Genomic DNA, 18,436 nt, shown 5'->3' with positions numbered 1-18,436 from the left:
GAACCCCTGTGCTGCTCCAGTGCCACCCCTGTGCCAAGGTCCCCACCGTGCCCAACGGCTCAGCCAAGGCCACCCAGGACCAGGCTGAGCACCCACGAGGCCCCAGCTCTGCTGGCAGCACCTACCCCACGAAGCAGCAGAAGAAGCCCAGGAGGAAGCTCATGAGCCCAATCTCGTAGGAGATCTTGGTGGTGATGGCTTGCTGGCAGTGGGGACACACAGTCTGCACAGGGGCTCCCTGGAAGATCTCTCCCTGCAGCACTGTCACCGTGGTGGCAGCTCCCGGGGGCACCAGCACTGTGGCCGTGTGGCCACCAGGAGAGGGGTAGGGGCCTGGGGCAGGGTAGTAGCCCATGGGGGGGTGAGGGCCTGGGGGTGGGTAATATCCTGCTGTGAATGAGAAACACAAACAAGTGAGCACCTCTGCACATGGCAGGACAGCCCAGATCCTTATTGGGGAGACCCCAACCCTGCTGCAACACCTCCCTTTGAGTACAGCCTTGGGCCAGCCCTGCCACAGGCACTGTGCCCCCCAGCCCAGCCCAAAGAGCCTCCTGCAAGCTCCAAATGGCAGCTCCAGCCCCCTCTTGGGCAGCAGGAAACACTGCTGCTGATGCTGCTGCTGCCAATCCCCCCGCTGTCCCCAGCCCCTGCAGGACTCACCTGGTGGCACGTAGGGCCCAGAGCCATCCGTGGGCATGTGGGGGGGGATGAACCCTGGCTGCGAGGGGGGCTCATAGGGGGGAGGTCCGAACTCAGGAGGGGGGATCGGAACCCCCTGGGGCTGTCCCACCACTGGGGTGACACCCTCTGAAAGGAAACACAGTCAGCAGCCAAGGAGGCAGGGAAGGGAGACAAGAGGTGGGGGCAACCCCTTAAGCCACATCCTCCTCTGTCACAGACATCTTTTATGGAAAATCCTTTCCTTAGGATTTTTCCTCCTGAGAAGCTGGAGGCCTCAGGAACAAAATGTAAACATTGATTATCTGCTGCTGTGGAATGCAACAGGTGCATCTGGGATTGGTCTCGTGGTTGTTTCTAATTAACACCAATCACAGTCAGCTGGCTCAGACTCTCTGTCCGAGACACAAGCCTTTGTTATCATTCTTTCCTCTTTCTATTCTTAGCCAGCCTTCTGATAAAATCCTTTCTTCTATTCTTTTAGTATAGTTTTAATATAATTATATCATAAAATAATAAATCAGCCTTCTGAAACACGGAGTCAGATCTTGGTCTCTTCCCTCATCCTCAGACCCCTGTGAACTCTGTCACACTCCTCTGGGCCACAAGAAACCCAAGTGCACCCCACAGCAGGGAGCAGTGCCAGGCTTTGAGCTGGGTCATTGCCCCTTGGAGCCCTCCTGCCTCCCCCAGGGGTGCCATGGGGACAGAGGGAGCCAGGCAGGCCCAGGGCAGCCCCGGCTGGGTGCTGTGTGTGGCAGTGCCCCCAGCACCCCCAGTACCTGGTGCCGAGGGGGGGCCGTGCTTCTCCTCTATCAGCGGCGCCGAGGGGCCCCCCGGGTAGGGCGGGGGGGGATCGTTGGACATGGCTCAGGCAGCCCTGCAGGGACAGAAACCTTCAGGTGACCTTGGCAGCCTTGGTGGCACAGGGAGCTGGGATGGAGGTGACAGGAACAGAGGGGCCAGGGTGGTGCCAGCACTGCACCAGCCCCAGCTCTCCCCAGGCAGAAGCAGGGCTGTGGCCCCAAAGCTGGACAGGCTCTGAGCAGGCAGCAACCCCAAGGTGTAAAATCTTCCTGCCGGCTCCATGGAAAGCCCCCCTGGTGCACAGCAGCTCACCAGGGCAGTGCTGGGCTGGAATGTGCTGTGCCAAGGCTTGGCTGCATCACTGGAGTACCAAAGGTGGGGAAGAGCTGCCCACAGCCCCAAAGCTCCACCCTCAGTGACACAAGGCTGTGCCCTGAGGGATGGCAGGACCCCCACCCTGAGCCTGAAGCACAAACTCCAGGACAGAGATTGCAAACCCCACAGAGCATTTCCAAAAAAATCTCAAACCCAGTGAGTGAAGGTAAGATCATATTTAACAGCTGGAGCTGTTACTTTACATGGGGTAGAATTTACCTGTCCTCTTCCCTGCAGCAACACTCAGAGGCTTTGACAGCTGAGAGAAGCAGCTCCTCTGAGCAGGGCAGTTTGGGAGGTGACTTCTTCCACTGGGTCTGTGTCAAAGGAATTGCAAGTGAATTAGAGATGGAGAGGAGGCACAGTTGCAGCACTGTCCTGCCTGCCACACCAAACCCCTTCTGTCCCCATGTGCCCCCTCAGTGGCAGGCATGAGGCTCTGTGTCCCTGGCACGTGGCACAGCCCCACTGACACCCTCTGAGATCCAAGGAACTGCAACAACATCCAGAAACCTGATTTCCCCATGTCCAGTGGCTCAGTTATAGCTGGTAGGATGTGATAAATTGGGAAATACAAGAGAGAGGCTGCTCACTCAGTGCTTGGGACAGGGTGCCATTGCTGTCAGAGCCCAGGGAGCTCTGGGAGCTCCATCCTTCACACAACAGCCCAGGAGCAAATGTGACTCTGCTTGTCCCCTTTGCTGGCACCAGAGCCACGTGCTGGGCAGCCAGCCCAGAGCATGCCAACCTGCCCAGCCTGGCACAGCCTGCACGGGCAGCCAGCCCTGCCCCAGCCCTGCATTGAGCTGTGCCCACAGAGGTGCCCCTCGGGCTCAGCCACCTCCACCTGCAGCTGCCAGGTCCAAAGACTTGGCAAGCAAGGCAGGAACACCCATCCCTCCCTCACCTGCCTGGCTGTGCTTCATTCTACTCCTTTTCCCTCATTCACCCTCCCTGCCACCCCACAGCCTCCTGCAAGGCAGCAGGAGTTCAATCAGTGCCTGGATCAGGGGAGCACCCGAGCTGTTGCTGCTCCCTGATCCCCCAGGGGCTGAGCACACCCCTGACAGGCACAGGCTCTCACAGGGTCTCCTCCAGGCTGTCCACATTTCCTGACGAGAATTTCTCCCCCCAAGTTGAAGCCACACAGCTTCAAAGAGTAACACCAGGGCAGCTGGGGGTCATCTTCTCCTGCTTCTCACTCCAGTTTCTTCCTGAAGAGCCAGGCAAGCAGAGTTGCCATGGCACAGAGCATTTCCAGGCACACTGCAGAGCCTGCCTTCTCCTTCAGTGACCTACAAAGCTCAAACTGGGCCGTGCTCCTTTTAGCTCAGTGGGGATGTGAAGAAAAGGAGGATTTATTCTTCTCAAAGCAGCCAACCCTGCACACCCAGGAGCCTCAGACCTTCCTGTGCCCGTGCCTGCAGGGGTTGTGGATGAGCCCAGCCCAAGCAGAGCACCCCAGAGTGCTTACCTGGGGACACCAGGGAGCTTTCCTTCCTTCCTTCCCTCACAGCCAACTGTGCCCACACCACATCTCCTCCCATTCCTGCTCACATGCTGCTTTCCCATAATAATCTTTCAACACTCCCCCCATCAAAGCAGCTGGCAAGAGAAGGCAGGAGAGGAGGAGGCCTCACCAGGCACTCCATCCACACCCATGAGATGAAGCTGCCACCCTGCCCAGAGGGTGCCAGCCCTGGTCCCAGAGCCACACGTGCCCTGGGATGAGGGAAGCTGAGGGATGCAGGGCCCTTCTGCTCACACTTGGCAGCCTCAGTTGGCTCCTAATGCAATATTCTGCTTATTAAGAGAGATCTGTAAAGAGCAAGATGTTGGCTGTGTGCCCTTCCCAGGAGGAAAATAAAGCCTGTTGCTTTTAATCCTCTTAGAAGGTGTTTCTCTCCTGTGCTTTCTTTCATCTTAATGTGAGCAGCACAAAACTCAGCCCATTTCTGACAGAGAGCTCTGTGGGATACCAGGGGGCACTGGGCTTTCCCCTGGCACTGAGCTGCCCCAGGCATCCATCCCTCACCATTGACAGCCCTGCAGTATTCCAAAATTACCATCCAAAATGACCAGGTTTAAGTTCTGATGGAATCACCAATGTCTTGTGCAGGTCCTTTGGAGCAAGGACTCACTGCAAGCTCCTGAGACCCAAAAGGAACTGGTTATCAGAGCAGGATGGAGAGAGGGGATGCTATTTCCAGCTACAAATGCAGATTAGCTCTTCTCAACTGGAAGAACAGCTTTTACTGGCTTCCTCTGCAAACAAACTACAGAGGATAAATGCACTATGGAACCAGAACCAGCACAATCAGTTAAACACAAAGACAGGCAAAGGACCCCCATGCTCCCTAGGGAATTGATATTTGCTAAATAAAATGGAAAGGATTCCCATTTACCTGCTGGGGCACAGCAGTGTGACAGACAGAGCCTCACACAGAAAGGGCTTGGCCCACCCTGATGGCCTCAGTCCCTGTGTCCTCCCTGGCTCTGTGCTCCCTGACCTCACTCCAGGCAGCTCCTGGGTGAGAAGATGGCAGCAGATTTGCAGGTCCCGTGCTCAGATCCCAGCTCTCAGCCCCAGGAGGGCTGTCTGAGGCTTCTCACACAGCCCAGGCACTGTGGGCAGCACCAGCCCTGCCTGTGGGGACACAGAGCTTTATATCCCACCTCCTCCCTGTGCTCAGCAGCTGAGGGATTGTAGGATCACAGAATGGTTTGGTTTGAAAGGACCTTAAAGCCCATCCCATTCCAACCCTCTGCCATGGCAGGGACACCTCCCACTGTCCCAGGCTGCTCCAGCCCTTCCCAGCCTGGCCTTGGGCACTGCCAGGGATCCAGGGTGGGCACCCTGTGCCAGGGCCTGCCCACCCTCACAGGGAACAATTCCCAATATCCCATCCAGCCCTGCCCTCTGTGAGGATGAAGCCATTTCCCCTTGTCCTGTCCCTCCATCCCTTGTCCAGAGGGCACTGATCTATACCCCAAAGCCCTGGTTCCCATCACTGACATGTTCAAAACTGACACAAAGCAACTCCCAGCAGTGATGAGAGGAGCTGATGTGTCAGGGTGCAGTGTCCCGTGCTGGCTGTATTTCCCTCTGTTACATCACTGCAGAAACAGTTTGGGATTCAAACATGGAAAGGTCTGCACATCCCACCTGCTTTCCAAACACTCACCAAAAACAACTGCTGTGCAGTGGGACCAGGGAATATTGTGCCACCAGAACAGATAACACCATAAAACAAATAATGCCATGAAGAGGATGTACACAGTTAATTCAGATTTGCTCTGCTCATGCCATTCCTCCCCAGCAGCAGCTGTTTGTGCCTCAGGCTGCCTCCTCACAGATGAAATCTCCACGGGTGGGACAAACCTGGCAAGGGCAGAGCAGATGCTGGCAGGTCCAGCTCACGTGTGAGCCCTGCTGGTGCAGTGCTGGCCCAGCAGCTCTGAGTCAGCTCTGAGATCCATCCCACACTCAAACAGCCTGTGCTGTCCTTGCTGCTGCTGCTGCACTTGGGACTGAGATGCACAGAAACTCAGCTTTGCTCCCTCCATGGGAGCAGTGGCTCCAGCCCTGGGACAGGAAGCAGCATTTGTTCATCCTCAGCCACATTCAGTGACGTTGACACTTCCAAAGCTGCTGCTGCAGATTTTTTGGAGCTCTTCCTCCATGAAAAAAAAACAACTTCTGATATTTGAAAAAGGAAAAAAAACCACACTAAAATTCAATGAATAAATAAGAGAAAATATACAAGCACTTTCAGCTTCACTGCACATCAAAGAGATGCAGATTGCAGCTTCCAGGCTTTTGGAAATACAGCTTTAAAAGCCAAGAGGCCTGAAGATTCCGGGCTCTCACTGAGCCCAGCATTTAGAAATGCTTTAGAGATAGGAACAGCATTGTGGCCAACACCATCCCAGTTTTCCTGGCCCCAGGAAAGATACCTGTGTGCTACAGGTGACATGCTCCAGAAACTGGGAAACACTGAGACCAGGAAGGCACAAAAGGCCAGTCAGATGCTGCCAAAATGTCATTTGAGCCAAAGTCTGTTCCTTTTCAAAAGGAGCTTTAGGAGCACCAAGGAAGGAGAACCGAGCAGGGTGTGCTGAGGGGGACAGAGCCATACCCTGACTGTGGCAATCCCAATCCCTATCATCCTCCTCCACAGTGACATTTCTGAACAGCACCTCCAAACCCCAGCCTGGAGCTGCACATTCCCTGTTACACCTGTGCCTGGAGCTCACAGGGATGATGCCCTCTCCATGCTGTGCCCAGAGCTCCCAGGCTCTGCCCCTGCTGTGCCCAGAGCTCCCAGGCTCTGCCCTCTCCATGCTGTGGCTCAGCTCCCACCACACACAATCCCACCAGACAGCTCTTACCTCCAAAGGAAAGGCAGCACCAATCTCTGCTGAGCAAGCACTATCAGTGGTTATTTCTGCCTGGTTTTTATGCACAACAACAAAAATATGTTTTCCATGCAAACAAGCCAAAGCTCCCCCTCAGCTTTGCCTGTTCCCATGCGCATTTGCTGCCCCCAGCCTGCACATCACCTCCCGGAACCAGGAGGAGGAATAAACAGCACAGAGTGCTCCAGCCTCCTTCAGAGAGGATGTCCTGGCAATCCTTGACCGTGTGCCCGCTTCTTTATCCACTGCTAACCTTGGCAGCACCTCCTCAACTCCTCATCCCGCTCTCAGCCAAGGCAGCAAGGGGGCGCATGCTGCAACGCTCTGCACGGCGCCGATGGAAACGGAAACCCAAGTGAAGGACTGAAGGAAAGCTCTGTTCTTTTTCTGAGCAACTCAGCTGCGTTTTCCCAAGTCCAAGTCACTGCCAGGGAGCACAAACTCACTGCTCAGGAACAGCCAGGCTGCTCCCAGAACAGCAGATTTCTTCCACACTTCTGCATTAAGATTTCAGCTGCAGAAAATTGTTCCTTCCAGGAGGGTCAGGCTGTTCCTTCAGTGCAGGCACAGAAAGCTCAGCTGGCAAGGCAGGACAGCAGCTCTCCTTTAAAACAAAGGAATGCTGGAGAAGAAGGTTTTTCATCATTTGAAGCAGAGATGTCAGACAGCCAGAGCTCCCTGCTCTGCTCTCCGGAGGAGCTTCCTCATTGCAGTTTTTACCTGGGGACCTTGCACAAATCCTGTGACCTTCTGTGTGCCACCATCACCCAGCACACAAACCACCTCAGAGCAGGATCCTCGCTGCCAGCCAGGTGCTGCATCCAAAGCAAGATTTGCCAGGGCATTAAATCCAAAGCACAATCAGATCATCTCCAGAGCGCAGCCCCAGCTCAGCTGTCCTTGGCCAGAGATTCAAATCACCACATCCAGCAGCTCCTCCTCATGGATACCAGAGAAACCAGACACTAAATCCTCCCTGCTTCAAACAAGGAGGCTCCATCTGCAGCTCCCACGAAGGGTTAAGTGCAGGAGAAACGCCTGCAGGACCTGCTGCCGCCTCTGGGATTCTCTCCAGTGCTGCCTCCGGATGGGCTGACCAAGCGCTCTTGGCTCTTCGCACCGGGGCTGCAGAAACAGCCTTGCCAGGACCTGCTTAACCTGGATATTTAAAGAAAAACCGGCCAAAAAGAAAAGAACAAACTGGGGTGGGTTGTTCTCTCTGCTGCTGGCTCCCAGGATGTGGCACAGGGCTGTGGGAAGCATCGCGCTGGCAAAGAGCTCACGGTGACAGCCAGGAGGGGCTGCAAGGGACGAGGGGGTCACAGCCCCACACTTCAAAACTGGACCCCAGCCCTTCCTGGGAAAAGCTGAGGTGTAGACAGAGCACTCTGCACCACCAGGGCAGCTGAATTTGGCCCCCAAAAGGCAGTTCTGTGAACACAGACAAGCAGGGAGCCAGGCAGCCCCACAGGCTGCCACTGGCCCACTCAGGAGTGCTCCCTGTTCAGACCCTTCCTGGCTGCACGGGAGAAGCCAGGCTGCCAAACACCAGGTGTGCTCATGGATGTGATTAAAGCAACATTAAAGATAAACCTGAGCTCCTCTGCATCCTACCAGTGTGCTCCAGAGAGATGAGAAAGGGAGGGAGCTGCAAGCCAAACCCCTGGGGAAGCAGAGAGCTTCTCCATGAGACTTTCACTGCAGTTCACAAAATATCCAAGCTCACACTTGATAACATCCATGGGAAAGCATCCAGTGATAGCAGCAGCTGTTGCCTCCAGTCCTCTGTATCTACTTAATTTCCCCCCTGAGAGGATACATCCTGCATTACATCATCCCTTTGATATCTGTTAATAACGGTGATAACACAACCTGCCAGAATCTCAAGCAACTAAACCCAACATCTACTCCAAGAGTGTGTTTTAATGTAGCATGAAGCACAACTGTGCCACAAGAATAGCTGCTCATTGAAACAAGCAAACAAAAATAGCCCAGCTCAAGAAGCTTAACAGCAAGCAGAAGCCTCAGGAGGTCAGGAGAAGATCCAGAGCTCTTAAGCACAGTCACAGATCCGAGCTCACCTCTGATGGCAGCCCAGAACAGAGGCTTAGGGATGAGCCAGGAAGGGATCAAAGGCAGCACTGTCAGTCCCTCCCACTCCCAGCACTCATGGTTTGGAGACTGGGCAGCCTGGAGGTTCTCCATGGAGCACCCCAGGTCATTCCCAGGCACCAAGTACTGCTCTTCAGTTACCTACACAAAAAAGCATCTCCTGTCTCCCATCTGGGGGAGACCAGCACAGATAAGGTGAATACACAATGAGTACCCACTATGTCTCGCAGCAAACCCCAGGGTTTTATAGATTCCCTTTCCAACATCAAATTAAAAATATTTTATTTCTTTAAGCACTCACCCATTCATTTCTCCCTCCTTCTGTAGAATTTTTTGAGAGAAAGTCAAATAGCAGAGCTACATCACTGCTGAATCAGACTGAGGACATGTGTGACGTCCATTAAATGACACAGAGAGCTCCAAGGGAGGAAGAAATTAGAATCAGAGCTGATCAGCAGTTTTGCATTTCAGCTTCAGAATTAATCAGAGCCCAAGAGCGTATTCAGAATTCCCTTGCAGATTTTGCAACACAATGAAATAATTTGGAATACATTGGTGGTGATTCCAGATCCATTTTCAGGGCTGTACAGAACATTTGCCAGGCACTGAGGAGAGCAGCAGTCACTGTAGCTCCAGTCTCCAGCTGGAGCATCTCCCATGCTCACAGATCCCCCTGCCTCGGTGCCAGGGAAGCTGCTGACACTCAGATTTAACTGGTACAATGTCACCTTGCACTTTTTCTGAGGACTAGTGTGAAGTGCCCTGTGTCACTCGGTTTTATGCAAGGCCCAGGCTCACTCTTTGCAAAGGAGAGGGGTTTGGGGTTCAGCAGGACCCTGTGTGTGAGGTGTGAGCTGTCTCCTGAGTCCCAGCAAGGAGCAGCCACACACATCCCAGGATGTGCACTGGAGGAACTCTTCCATGCTGAGGCCATTCCTGTTACCACACTCACCTCCTTGCTCCCACAGAACTTCCCAGTTCAGACTGGGGCCTCTCCCAGGGCCACTAGCATGGGGCTAGATTGTCCCCTGGCACTGGCACAGGAGGAGGGCACTGGCACTGCCCTGCTCCCAAGCCCAGCTCATCTGGGCTGCTCAAAGGTGGATGATGATGTCCCAGAGGGGAAAACCCTTGGATTAACCAACAGCCAGTGAGTGTGCCCAGTGCTGGGCACCCCCGAGTTACACAGAGCTCCTGCCATCCCCAGTTCTTCCTCCAGTTCCCACCTGACCTGGCCAGTCCAGCAAAGTCATTTTCACTCCTCCATGACTGTGGTTTCAATTTGCAGCACCAGCTCCTGCCAACTCCTTCATAACCCCTTCCCCAAAGCTCCTACTGAAATCTGGGACAGAGCTGGACTCCAAGCAGCCCTAACACACAGCACAGCCCTCACATCCCTCCCCAGCTCCCTGCTCTGGGCTCTTCCCAGCCCCTTCTCTGTCACAGAACCCCTCAGTGCCTCGCTGCTCCATCTCTGGGCAGGGCTTTGGAGCAGTCTGAGGCAGGGTCACTGCTCCCCCAGCACAGGATGGCACAGGGGAGATTCAAGCCCATAATAGCAGGATGCCCTCAGGGCAGGTAAAAACAGCTCAGCTGCTCAAATCCTCTGCTGAGCCTGAGGAAGGCAGAGCAGCTGCCACGGTTACGACACTGAGCCGATGGGAACTGCTTTCTCTCACATCAGAGCAGCTCAGCAGGCAGCTCCAAACTGAGCTCCCACCAAGCTGAACCCTCCTGAGCCACGGCAAGGGGAGTCTGAAAGGCTCAATTAACACCCCCTGTGGCAGCCACGAACTCTGGGGGAAACCTCTGCTCCCAAAACACAAACATGCCCCAGATGACACCTCTGTGAAGACCTGCAACGGGCCCAGGGAAAGGGCTGATATTGAACTGCAGGAAAGGGAATGTATTCCCCTCTTGCTCAAAGCCTAAGTGAAGGTTTTGGAAGAGCTGAGCAATCCCAGCAGTGCAGGTGGGAAGGACAAGCTGAGGCTTCAGCGCAGGCCCAGCCTCTTGTGAGCTCTTCCTGATACAGCACAAAGCAGAATAAAGGCATTTAGTTAATCAGGAGACAAACCAAAGATGCCTCTAAGAAAAGGGCAGCATGCACACACCAGCAGCAGCTTTTTATCCAGTGCAAAGCTAAAAACACAAGCCCAGAGGAGTGGGCAGCAGCCAAAATCCCATCCCCTACTCCATATTCCAGGCTTTATCCTCCCCTCCAACACATGGATCCTGCTCCCCTCCTGCCCTGAGCTGGGAGACTGGAACCCCTGAGGACCTCAAAACCATCCCAGCCTGGAGTCACTGCAGCAGGGGTGCAGCTTTGGCTCTAGTCCATCATTTCTTCCCAATATGGAGCTGCACTGAATCCCATGGGATCCTTTCCCTCTTTTTAAAAGAAAATGCTTTAAAATTAAATGCTTTAAAAGGAAATGCTTCTCATTTGGAGAAATAATCAATAAAATCTAACAGGCTGCTTTTCATTCATCCCCAGCCAGAAATGTAATCTCCTGTTAACAGCACAGCCCTGAACACATCATTTATCTGCTGCGGGTAGCAGCAAGCACAGATTTTACAGCTGGAGAGAGTGGGGCTGCCTGCATCACAACCACTAATTTATTCTCAGAAAGGCTAATTTAATCTGGCAGTGAATGTTCTCAAAGCCTCCTCACACACAGAGCAGCTTTTCTCTTGGTTGGCTTAACAACAATCCAGCATATCCAAAAACGTGGAGGGATGCTAAGGAAGAACACTGCCCCTGTGTTTGGAGCCCTCCAGTCTGAGAAATTTCTCTTGGTAACTACAGGCTTTGGGAAAACATAGAGTCCCTCTGGTTTTTCAAAAAGCCAACTGTATTTTCAAGGCAAATATACAACAGGTTAGGCTATTTCTCTCTCATATACAACTGTGGCTTGACAGAAAGAGCTGGGCTCTTAATAAAACTAAATCCAGCAAAGGTTGTTCAGTGTTAGACAACTCATTCACTTCCAAGTGCACACCAAGAGCAGCAGCCAGCACACCTGGCCTGGGGGGCTCCCTGCCATAGCAGGTGACTTTCCCTAGCCCACACTACAGAGGAATAAACTTCAGGACAAATCCAAAAGCTTTTTGTTTCAAAAGGCTGGGTAACTGCACCATGAAGTGTTTCAGAGAGAGCACCCTTCAGCTTCCTAGCTCTGCCATCTCCAGGGGCAATAAATAAGCCATCAGAAAGGGTTTTTTCATTGTTTTTAAATTCTAGGTGGTATTTTTTCCTTACTTGTCACAGTACACACAGGCTGAGCCCCCTGACCCTCCATGGACGTGGCACCACGTGCTGGTCCTCACCTGGAGACCACTGGGGAGCCAAGCACAGCTCCCGGGAGCCACAGGGGCTACACCAGGGCAGACTGAAGCTTTAGAACAGATAAATCTAACCCTCCATGCTAACTAACCATCCATGGGATTGTCCCCACCATCCTGCTGGGAAAGAAAAGCTGCTGCTGTGCAAGCCTGGATCAGGTCTGAGAGGGCCCCTCTGCTACAAGGGCAAAAACGTGCCCCAGATGACATCCAACAATTTAGGAGGATTCAGTAATGTGGGAAAAAGGCAAAAATCAGAGGGAAGCAGAGCACTTACTAGGCCACAGGAGAAATAGAGAAGAAAACAACACAACAGTCCCCTTGTTCCTATCTGTCAGGAATTGCTGTCCCAAGAATAGCCTATTCAGAAAGCAGGAAACTCAGAGAGCAGCAGGGAAGGGCTGAGTCATGGCCATTTGGAAAAAAAAAGAAACAACCCACAACAAACCAACCCAAAAGGGAAGGAGAAAAACCATGGGACAGCAGCTGTTCTGGGTCTTGGAGATATGAGCAAGTCAATCCAGAACATATTAGCCAATCTTTATTTTCAAAAGCTCTGCAAACAAATGGCACTGGCATTAAATTCATCTGACCCTCCCTCTGCTTGTGGGAAGCAAATTGTTGTACCAGGAAAAGTTGTTGGTGCTTCCCAGCACAGCCCCTGGCTGCCAGGACACAAATTGCTCCCAGTTTGTGCCCTGAGTTTTGTTTCTCCTGCAGCATTAGCATCCAAAAGATTTACAGGCTGGGCAAGAGCTCTCCCTTTGGAAAAGCAGATCCATCTCAGGGATGCCATTAGCAGAGGGTGAGGAACCATTTCCCCTCCCCACAGTGGAAGGGCATGAGGCAAAACACATTTGGATGGGCTTCCCACAGCTCTGTGAACAGAGGAGCCAAAGCCAAGGGCTCCCATCTCACATCCAGCTCAGCTCAGCCTGCCTGGCCCCCAGCTAAACTCTTCCCACACGATAATCTTTGTTCTGTGACCTAAATCAAATCAATTGTACAATAATTCTCCCCAGGACAGTAATCTTGTTCACTCACCCATCATCTGAGAGATTACACCTGCTCTCCAGCTGTGGGGCTCTGGGAGGAAGAGATTTCTGAACCATGAGGGGCTTGTTTTTCATAAAATTCCTTGATGATCCCTCACAAATCAGGGAAGGAGAGGCTGTTGTAACATGGCATCTCCAAAGGGGTAATAATTAGCACTGACTCCATGCTTCTCAGAAGGCTGATCAATCACTTTAGTAAAATATACTTATTAAGAAACCCATCACCCTTCCAGACAGTCTGGACCCAACTGGTCCTTGAATCCAAACACCATCACCATTGGCCAATTAAAAAATCACCGTTTGGCTAACAAATCTCCATAACACATTCCACACATCCACAACAACAGGTGCAGCAAGTGAAGATAAGAATTGTTTATCATCCTTTCCTCTGATCCTCTCTCAGCCTTGTCCAGGACAATGCCTGGGAAAGTTGTGCCTGTTGCTGCCACATCTATCTTTTCAAGCAAACAGCTGTGCTGGAAAACATATCTGGAAAACACTTTTTAATTCATTTTCTCCTGCCCTGTGGGTACTGCCAGATTGAAGTTGCAAAGGTAGGAAGTGGGGAGACCCTCAGAGCTGCTGCTGTGGGGAGTGGGTCCCCAGAGGACAAAACCTGCTGTCCCCAGCCTGTGGCAGGTACCTGTGCCCAGGTGTGACTGCTCACCTCTTCCCACCTTGGGAATGGCTGGGAAAACCACAAGCCCTTCATACATAGAGCCAACCTTGACACAAAGTCCAGAATGACAGCTCAAGGAAATTGTCCCAGAGCAAACTGGCTCTCATGGTTCCAACTGAGACTGAAATTCATTTCTCTGCAAAATGCAAGGAGCAAAGGAAGATGAAACACAGCCACAGCATGGGCTGATGTGCATGAATCACAGGAAGGTGTGATGGAATTTAGGAGTGTAAGACAGAATGCAGGATGGAACAGTAAATGTGTAAGCTTAAAGCAGAATTTTCTTCCAAAAACATCTTCCAAAAGTGTTAATAGGGAGCCAGGCTGTTAGTGCAAGGTAGGAAGATTTTCCTTCTAAATGCAGAGACTGGGTATCAAAGAAGGTTCAGGAACATGCACAGGAGAGACAGTTCAGGGCAGTGGGAGCCCCATCTCAGCACAAATGCTTTATCCTAATCTCAGGTTTTAGCTTTTATATTTTTCAGATTCTGTGCTGCTTTAGTGTTGCACTTCTGAGCTTCACATTATGGGATGGTGAGCTCTGTGCCCAGAGCAGGGAGACAAAACAATTCCTGCTCCAGCTGGGCAACAAGGACAAATGACCCAAATCTCAGCCCAGGAGCACAAACACCGTAGGCTGGAGAGAGAAAAACAAGCAGGGTGGGACTGCAGGGGCTAAAGCTGAATTGGACAATGAACTGCAAGGTGCAAATATAGCAAAACTTATAAAAATGTGAGACCCTGTGACTGGTCATGCATTTTGGGACCATTTCTGTTCATCTTGGGTGCAGCCCTGGCTGGGCTCTTGTGCTGCCCAAGGTGGATCCACTGAGGCCTCTTAATAAATCCCTACTTTATTCTGTAACTCTGTCCAGTCTCTGTTCTAGGGTAGCCTGCACAAGACATCACTAAAATCTACAGGAGAACGGGGTAACATTCGATTTTCTTATGGATAAAGGAGACAAATGATAGAACTATTACTAATGCCCAGTAATCACAGTAAAAATCAAATATATTGCTTAATTTGCACAGAAAGCCCCAGGTCAGCTCTTCATTCTCTGATGATCTCAGGCTCCATCATGCCAAGTGGTACAAAGTCAAACATGCAGTGCCAGCAGCTGCTCTGCACAGTTCCTAGGATGTCAATCCCACTGCCACCTTTTGGGGCTGTTTCTTTTATTTTCTTCCCCTCAATGCAGGCCTGCTAAGAGAGCCCAGATTAAAGACAGCTGCACTGAAGTGCCCCACGTGGAGATGTGAGCATGCAGCATTTGCTCCTGCCTCCATCCTCCACCCAAAATAATGACCAGAACAGGGCTGCTCTCAAACAGCTGCTTCTCACCACCACAAACACACAAATTTAACCCTGAAGCCACAAGGCAGCTCAGAACTAAGGGGCCCAAAGCAAAACTGTAGCAGCACCCTGAGAGTTCCACGCCAGAAATAAAATCTGAGCTCCCCTTGCCTCAGAGACTTTATTCTGGTGAGAAAATCGATGGTGGTTTCCTATGGCAGCTGCTCCAGTTGCATCCCCTTTGATCAGAGGAGGAGACAGGTCCTATGCAGAGCATGGAGAGATCTGACAGTGCTCATGGAAGCGGCACTGCTCCTCCCCAGCTGTGAGATGGGCACCCCATGCTGCTTGGGAACAGCAGGAAAACAGCAAGTGAACAGCACATCCCAAGGCAGAAGTTGCTCATTGTGTGTGTTTTGAAGGAAAAAGTGTACACAGAGCTCTGTGTTTGCACATTTGTGTGCTCAGGTGCCTTGCTCTGAAACCTTCAGGAGAGCTGATTGGCTCCAGGCTGCATAAGAGCTGCAAAATCAGGTCCTGAAGCAAAACCAGTGTCCTGCAGAACTACTAAAGTTCCCACTACAAACCATTACTGTTCTTGTACCAGGGAAAAGGGAAGAGTAGTGCACAAAAATTCAATTTCTTTTGGGACATCACTGACTGCTGCTAAGAGCCAGCAGACATATCAGCATCTGTTTGCTGACTCTCCTGCCCACCCAGTGCTCAGCCCACTCTGGGAGAACACCTCTGAGAAGCTTCCACACCTGTCTGGAAGCTCAGCTATATTCAGTCCTGCTGGCTTTGTCATTATTTTAATCTCCTTATTATGCAAATGCTATTTATTGCCTCTCTGGCTCACCTGGCAGCCACCAGCCTTTCCTGGAAAGGTACAGGAAAATTCTAACATGGTACAGAACTCTGCTAATAGGGCAGGAACGAAGCACCAGCCCCACTGCAGACCCCAAAAAACACACTATTTGAAAAAAATTAGTTTTTTTTCAATTCAGGATAGTCTCTCCTGATTAAAGCAATCATAAGAAATCACATATAGGGCTGTACAAAGTAGCACAAATAGACACAGAACTCTGAATTTCGTAATTCTCTTTACCCAATAGCTGAAAACAAGTCTTGGATCAGAGCAGATATACACTAACTAATACACTAACAAGTTTGTGTATTTCCTTCCAAAACCACTCATCCTCATACTGGAAGACCAACACCATCCTTTAAACACATGCATTTATTTGCTAAATTCACAGCTAAAAAGAAAAAAATTATATTCTTTTACATAATAAAATTACTTTCATCCCTTCTTTGGCTGCGTTAGTGAGTAAAAATGGCAGTGGCAACACTTCTGCAGGTGCCAACATCATGACAAGGACACAAACTGCCCCCAAAACATCCAGATGTTGTGGACAGGCTTTACTCTGGGCACTGCCTGAGCATCCCTCAGCTACAGGAGCCCTTAGCTGTGCTCCCAGGATGTGTTTGCTTCCTCTGCTCCATCCAGAAGGAAAGCAGTGCCCATTGTGGCTTCCCAGGCACAGAGGAAGCTGATTTGGAAGTGACCTTCACAAAGATGCTCATAAACCAACCCCAGGTGCTGAGGGAGACATTCTCCCTCCCCTGGTAACTGCAGCTGAGACAGAGCAGAGCAGGAGCACAAGGAAGTGAGCTTCAGAACTGAACTTGAGGTGCAAGACCCACTGAGGGAACACAAGAAGCTCAGCAGGGTCTTCCATCTTATTAGGAAGGGTTCTGAAATCTGTAACTCCTAAACATGACTGAATGACACACTGTGGTTATATACCACACTATGTCTGTGTAATATTCACTGTAATTTCCCTGCTGCCTACTCTGGTCACACTCTGAAATCAGCAGGGCCCCTGCTGAAATTAAAGCCCCCTTTTAAGTACTTTGAGTGAAGGGAACAAACAGGAGGCTCTCGTGCATATTCCCAAAGAATTTCTCAGACAGTTCTACACACAGCACAAACCCACTAGAATTATAATTTAAAACATTGCTACTTAAAACCATTGTGCCTGATCTCACGTCTACCACCTGATATTTTAGGCTCAGCTAGAACTGACAACTGCCAGTCCCCTCCCCAGTTCTCACTGGTGCAAGGAGATCACCTCAGAGCAGCTTTTCCTCTGGCCAAGGGGCACAAACCTACATTTGCAGGGACCTGGAGAAGTTTAACCTTGAGCATGGCTCATGTGGAGGATGCAGAGGACACTGGCATGGCAGTGTCCATCCCAGCCTGCATGTTCCCACTCCTCAGGATCACAACCTCATTCCTCTGTTTAGCAGCAACCACCACACCCTCTGTGCTTTTCCTAAACCAACCAAACACTGCCTTACAGCTGCTACCCTCTGCCTTTCCAGTCCCCTTGGGAGGGAGAACCCAGATCCCACCATTCTAATGGTTAAAAACCCCACAACTTCCCACTAATGTTTATTCCTTGGTCTTTGTTGCTGTGTGTGCCACAGTATGCCTTAACTGAAGGAGCTCTCTTCATTTCACACTGCCAATATGACTCTCACCATCATTATTTCTCTTCCTGCTTGTCAAGACACCTCAGCTTCTTTCAGCTCCTCTAAAATGGGCTCATAATCCCTGACCACTGGGCGAGCTGGTCTCTCAGGGCAGGGTTAACAGGAAACACACACACTGGTTCCTAGGCCTGCTTCCCTGCACTCCCTGGAACTGTCAGGATCACATTTGCTCCTCTCTCCCGGGATGTGTCCGGATCACATTTGCTCCTCTCTCCCAGGATCTGTCCGGATCACATTTGCTCCTTTCTCAGCTGTGCCCTCCCTGCAGCCCCCGCCGTTCTCCGCTCATGACCTCGGCCGGGCAGCAGCGCTCGCCTTACACCGGGAAGTCTTTTCCCAAGTATGCGACCTCGCTTTCCACCCGATTAAATTTCATCCCAGCCCTTCCCGGCAGTGCTGAGGGTACAGAGCCGGAGCTCTGTAGGATTTTACAGCACCCTGCGACATTGGTCAGCGATAGAGGCCCGTGCGAGGCCAGGGTTGCCTCCCGCTGCTCTCCGGGCCCACGGCCCCGTCCAGCCGGAGCTCCCCGGCCCCGCAGCGAGCGCTGCAGCCACGGCCGAGCACCGAGCCCTTCCCTCGGCCTTGTTCCTCCTCACAGAGTTGATTTCCATCCCTTTTCGCTGGTCTTCTCCTGCCTGCGTCCCCGTCTGCGCTCAGTGTCCCCCCAGGGTCGAATGTCCTCCGCCGTGCTCAGTATCCCCCCTCCGGTTCTCAGCGTCCCCCCACGCCTAGTGTCACCCCCGGTTCTCAGTGTCACCCCCGGTTCTCAGCGTCTCCCTCCGGTGTGTCCAGCCGGCCCCGCTGTCGGGCGGCCGCCGCGGCCTTGCCGGGACTGAGGGGGCCCGGGCCGCCTTCCCGCCGCAGCCCCCCGGATTCCCCCGAGCCCCGCCGGTCCCGCCCCGATCCCCACCGCCCACAGGCACCTACCGGCTCCCGGCGGCGGGCGGGGCGGGCCGGACTGGGCGGGCGGTGCCGCGGCGGGGCGGGCCTGGGCCGCGCTGGGCCAGCGGGGGCCGGGCCGGGCCTGCTGCGCTGGGCAGCTCCGGGAGCCGCGGACTCAGGGAATCGCGGCGGGGTTTGTGCCGGAAGGGATCGTAAAAATCATCC

General features: G+C 52.4%; 1 protein-coding gene across 5 annotated transcripts in view; it reads right to left on the bottom strand.

The window, feature by feature from the left end:
• CDIP1 (cell death inducing p53 target 1) overlaps positions 1-18,436 on the bottom strand; it is a 20,397-nt gene extending 1,961 nt beyond the window's left edge. Inside the window, exons 1-5 of one of the 5 annotated variants that reach the window (XM_074552908.1) lie at positions 18,257-18,436; positions 2,083-2,180; positions 1,464-1,561; positions 664-810; positions 126-387 (exon numbers count right to left, since the gene is read on the bottom strand). In XM_074552908.1, coding sequence (XP_074409009.1) covers positions 126-387; positions 664-810; positions 1,464-1,548 — 494 coding nt within the window. In that variant the 5' untranslated portion in view covers positions 1,549-1,561; positions 2,083-2,180; positions 18,257-18,436. Of the gene's footprint in view, positions 1-125; positions 391-663; positions 811-1,463; positions 1,562-2,082; positions 2,181-3,337; positions 3,554-6,255; positions 6,513-6,535; positions 7,410-18,256 lie in introns of those variants that run through there. The other 4 variants (XM_074552906.1, XM_005492107.4, XM_005492108.4 and 1 more) reach the window with 4 other exon arrangements.

Source organism: Zonotrichia albicollis, chromosome 16, assembly GCF_047830755.1.
Source record: "Zonotrichia albicollis isolate bZonAlb1 chromosome 16, bZonAlb1.hap1, whole genome shotgun sequence".
NCBI classification, from domain to species: domain Eukaryota; kingdom Metazoa; phylum Chordata; class Aves; order Passeriformes; family Passerellidae; genus Zonotrichia; species Zonotrichia albicollis.
The sequence above is the reverse complement of the archived record's forward strand: the minus strand, read 5'-3'. Positions and strand labels throughout refer to the sequence as shown.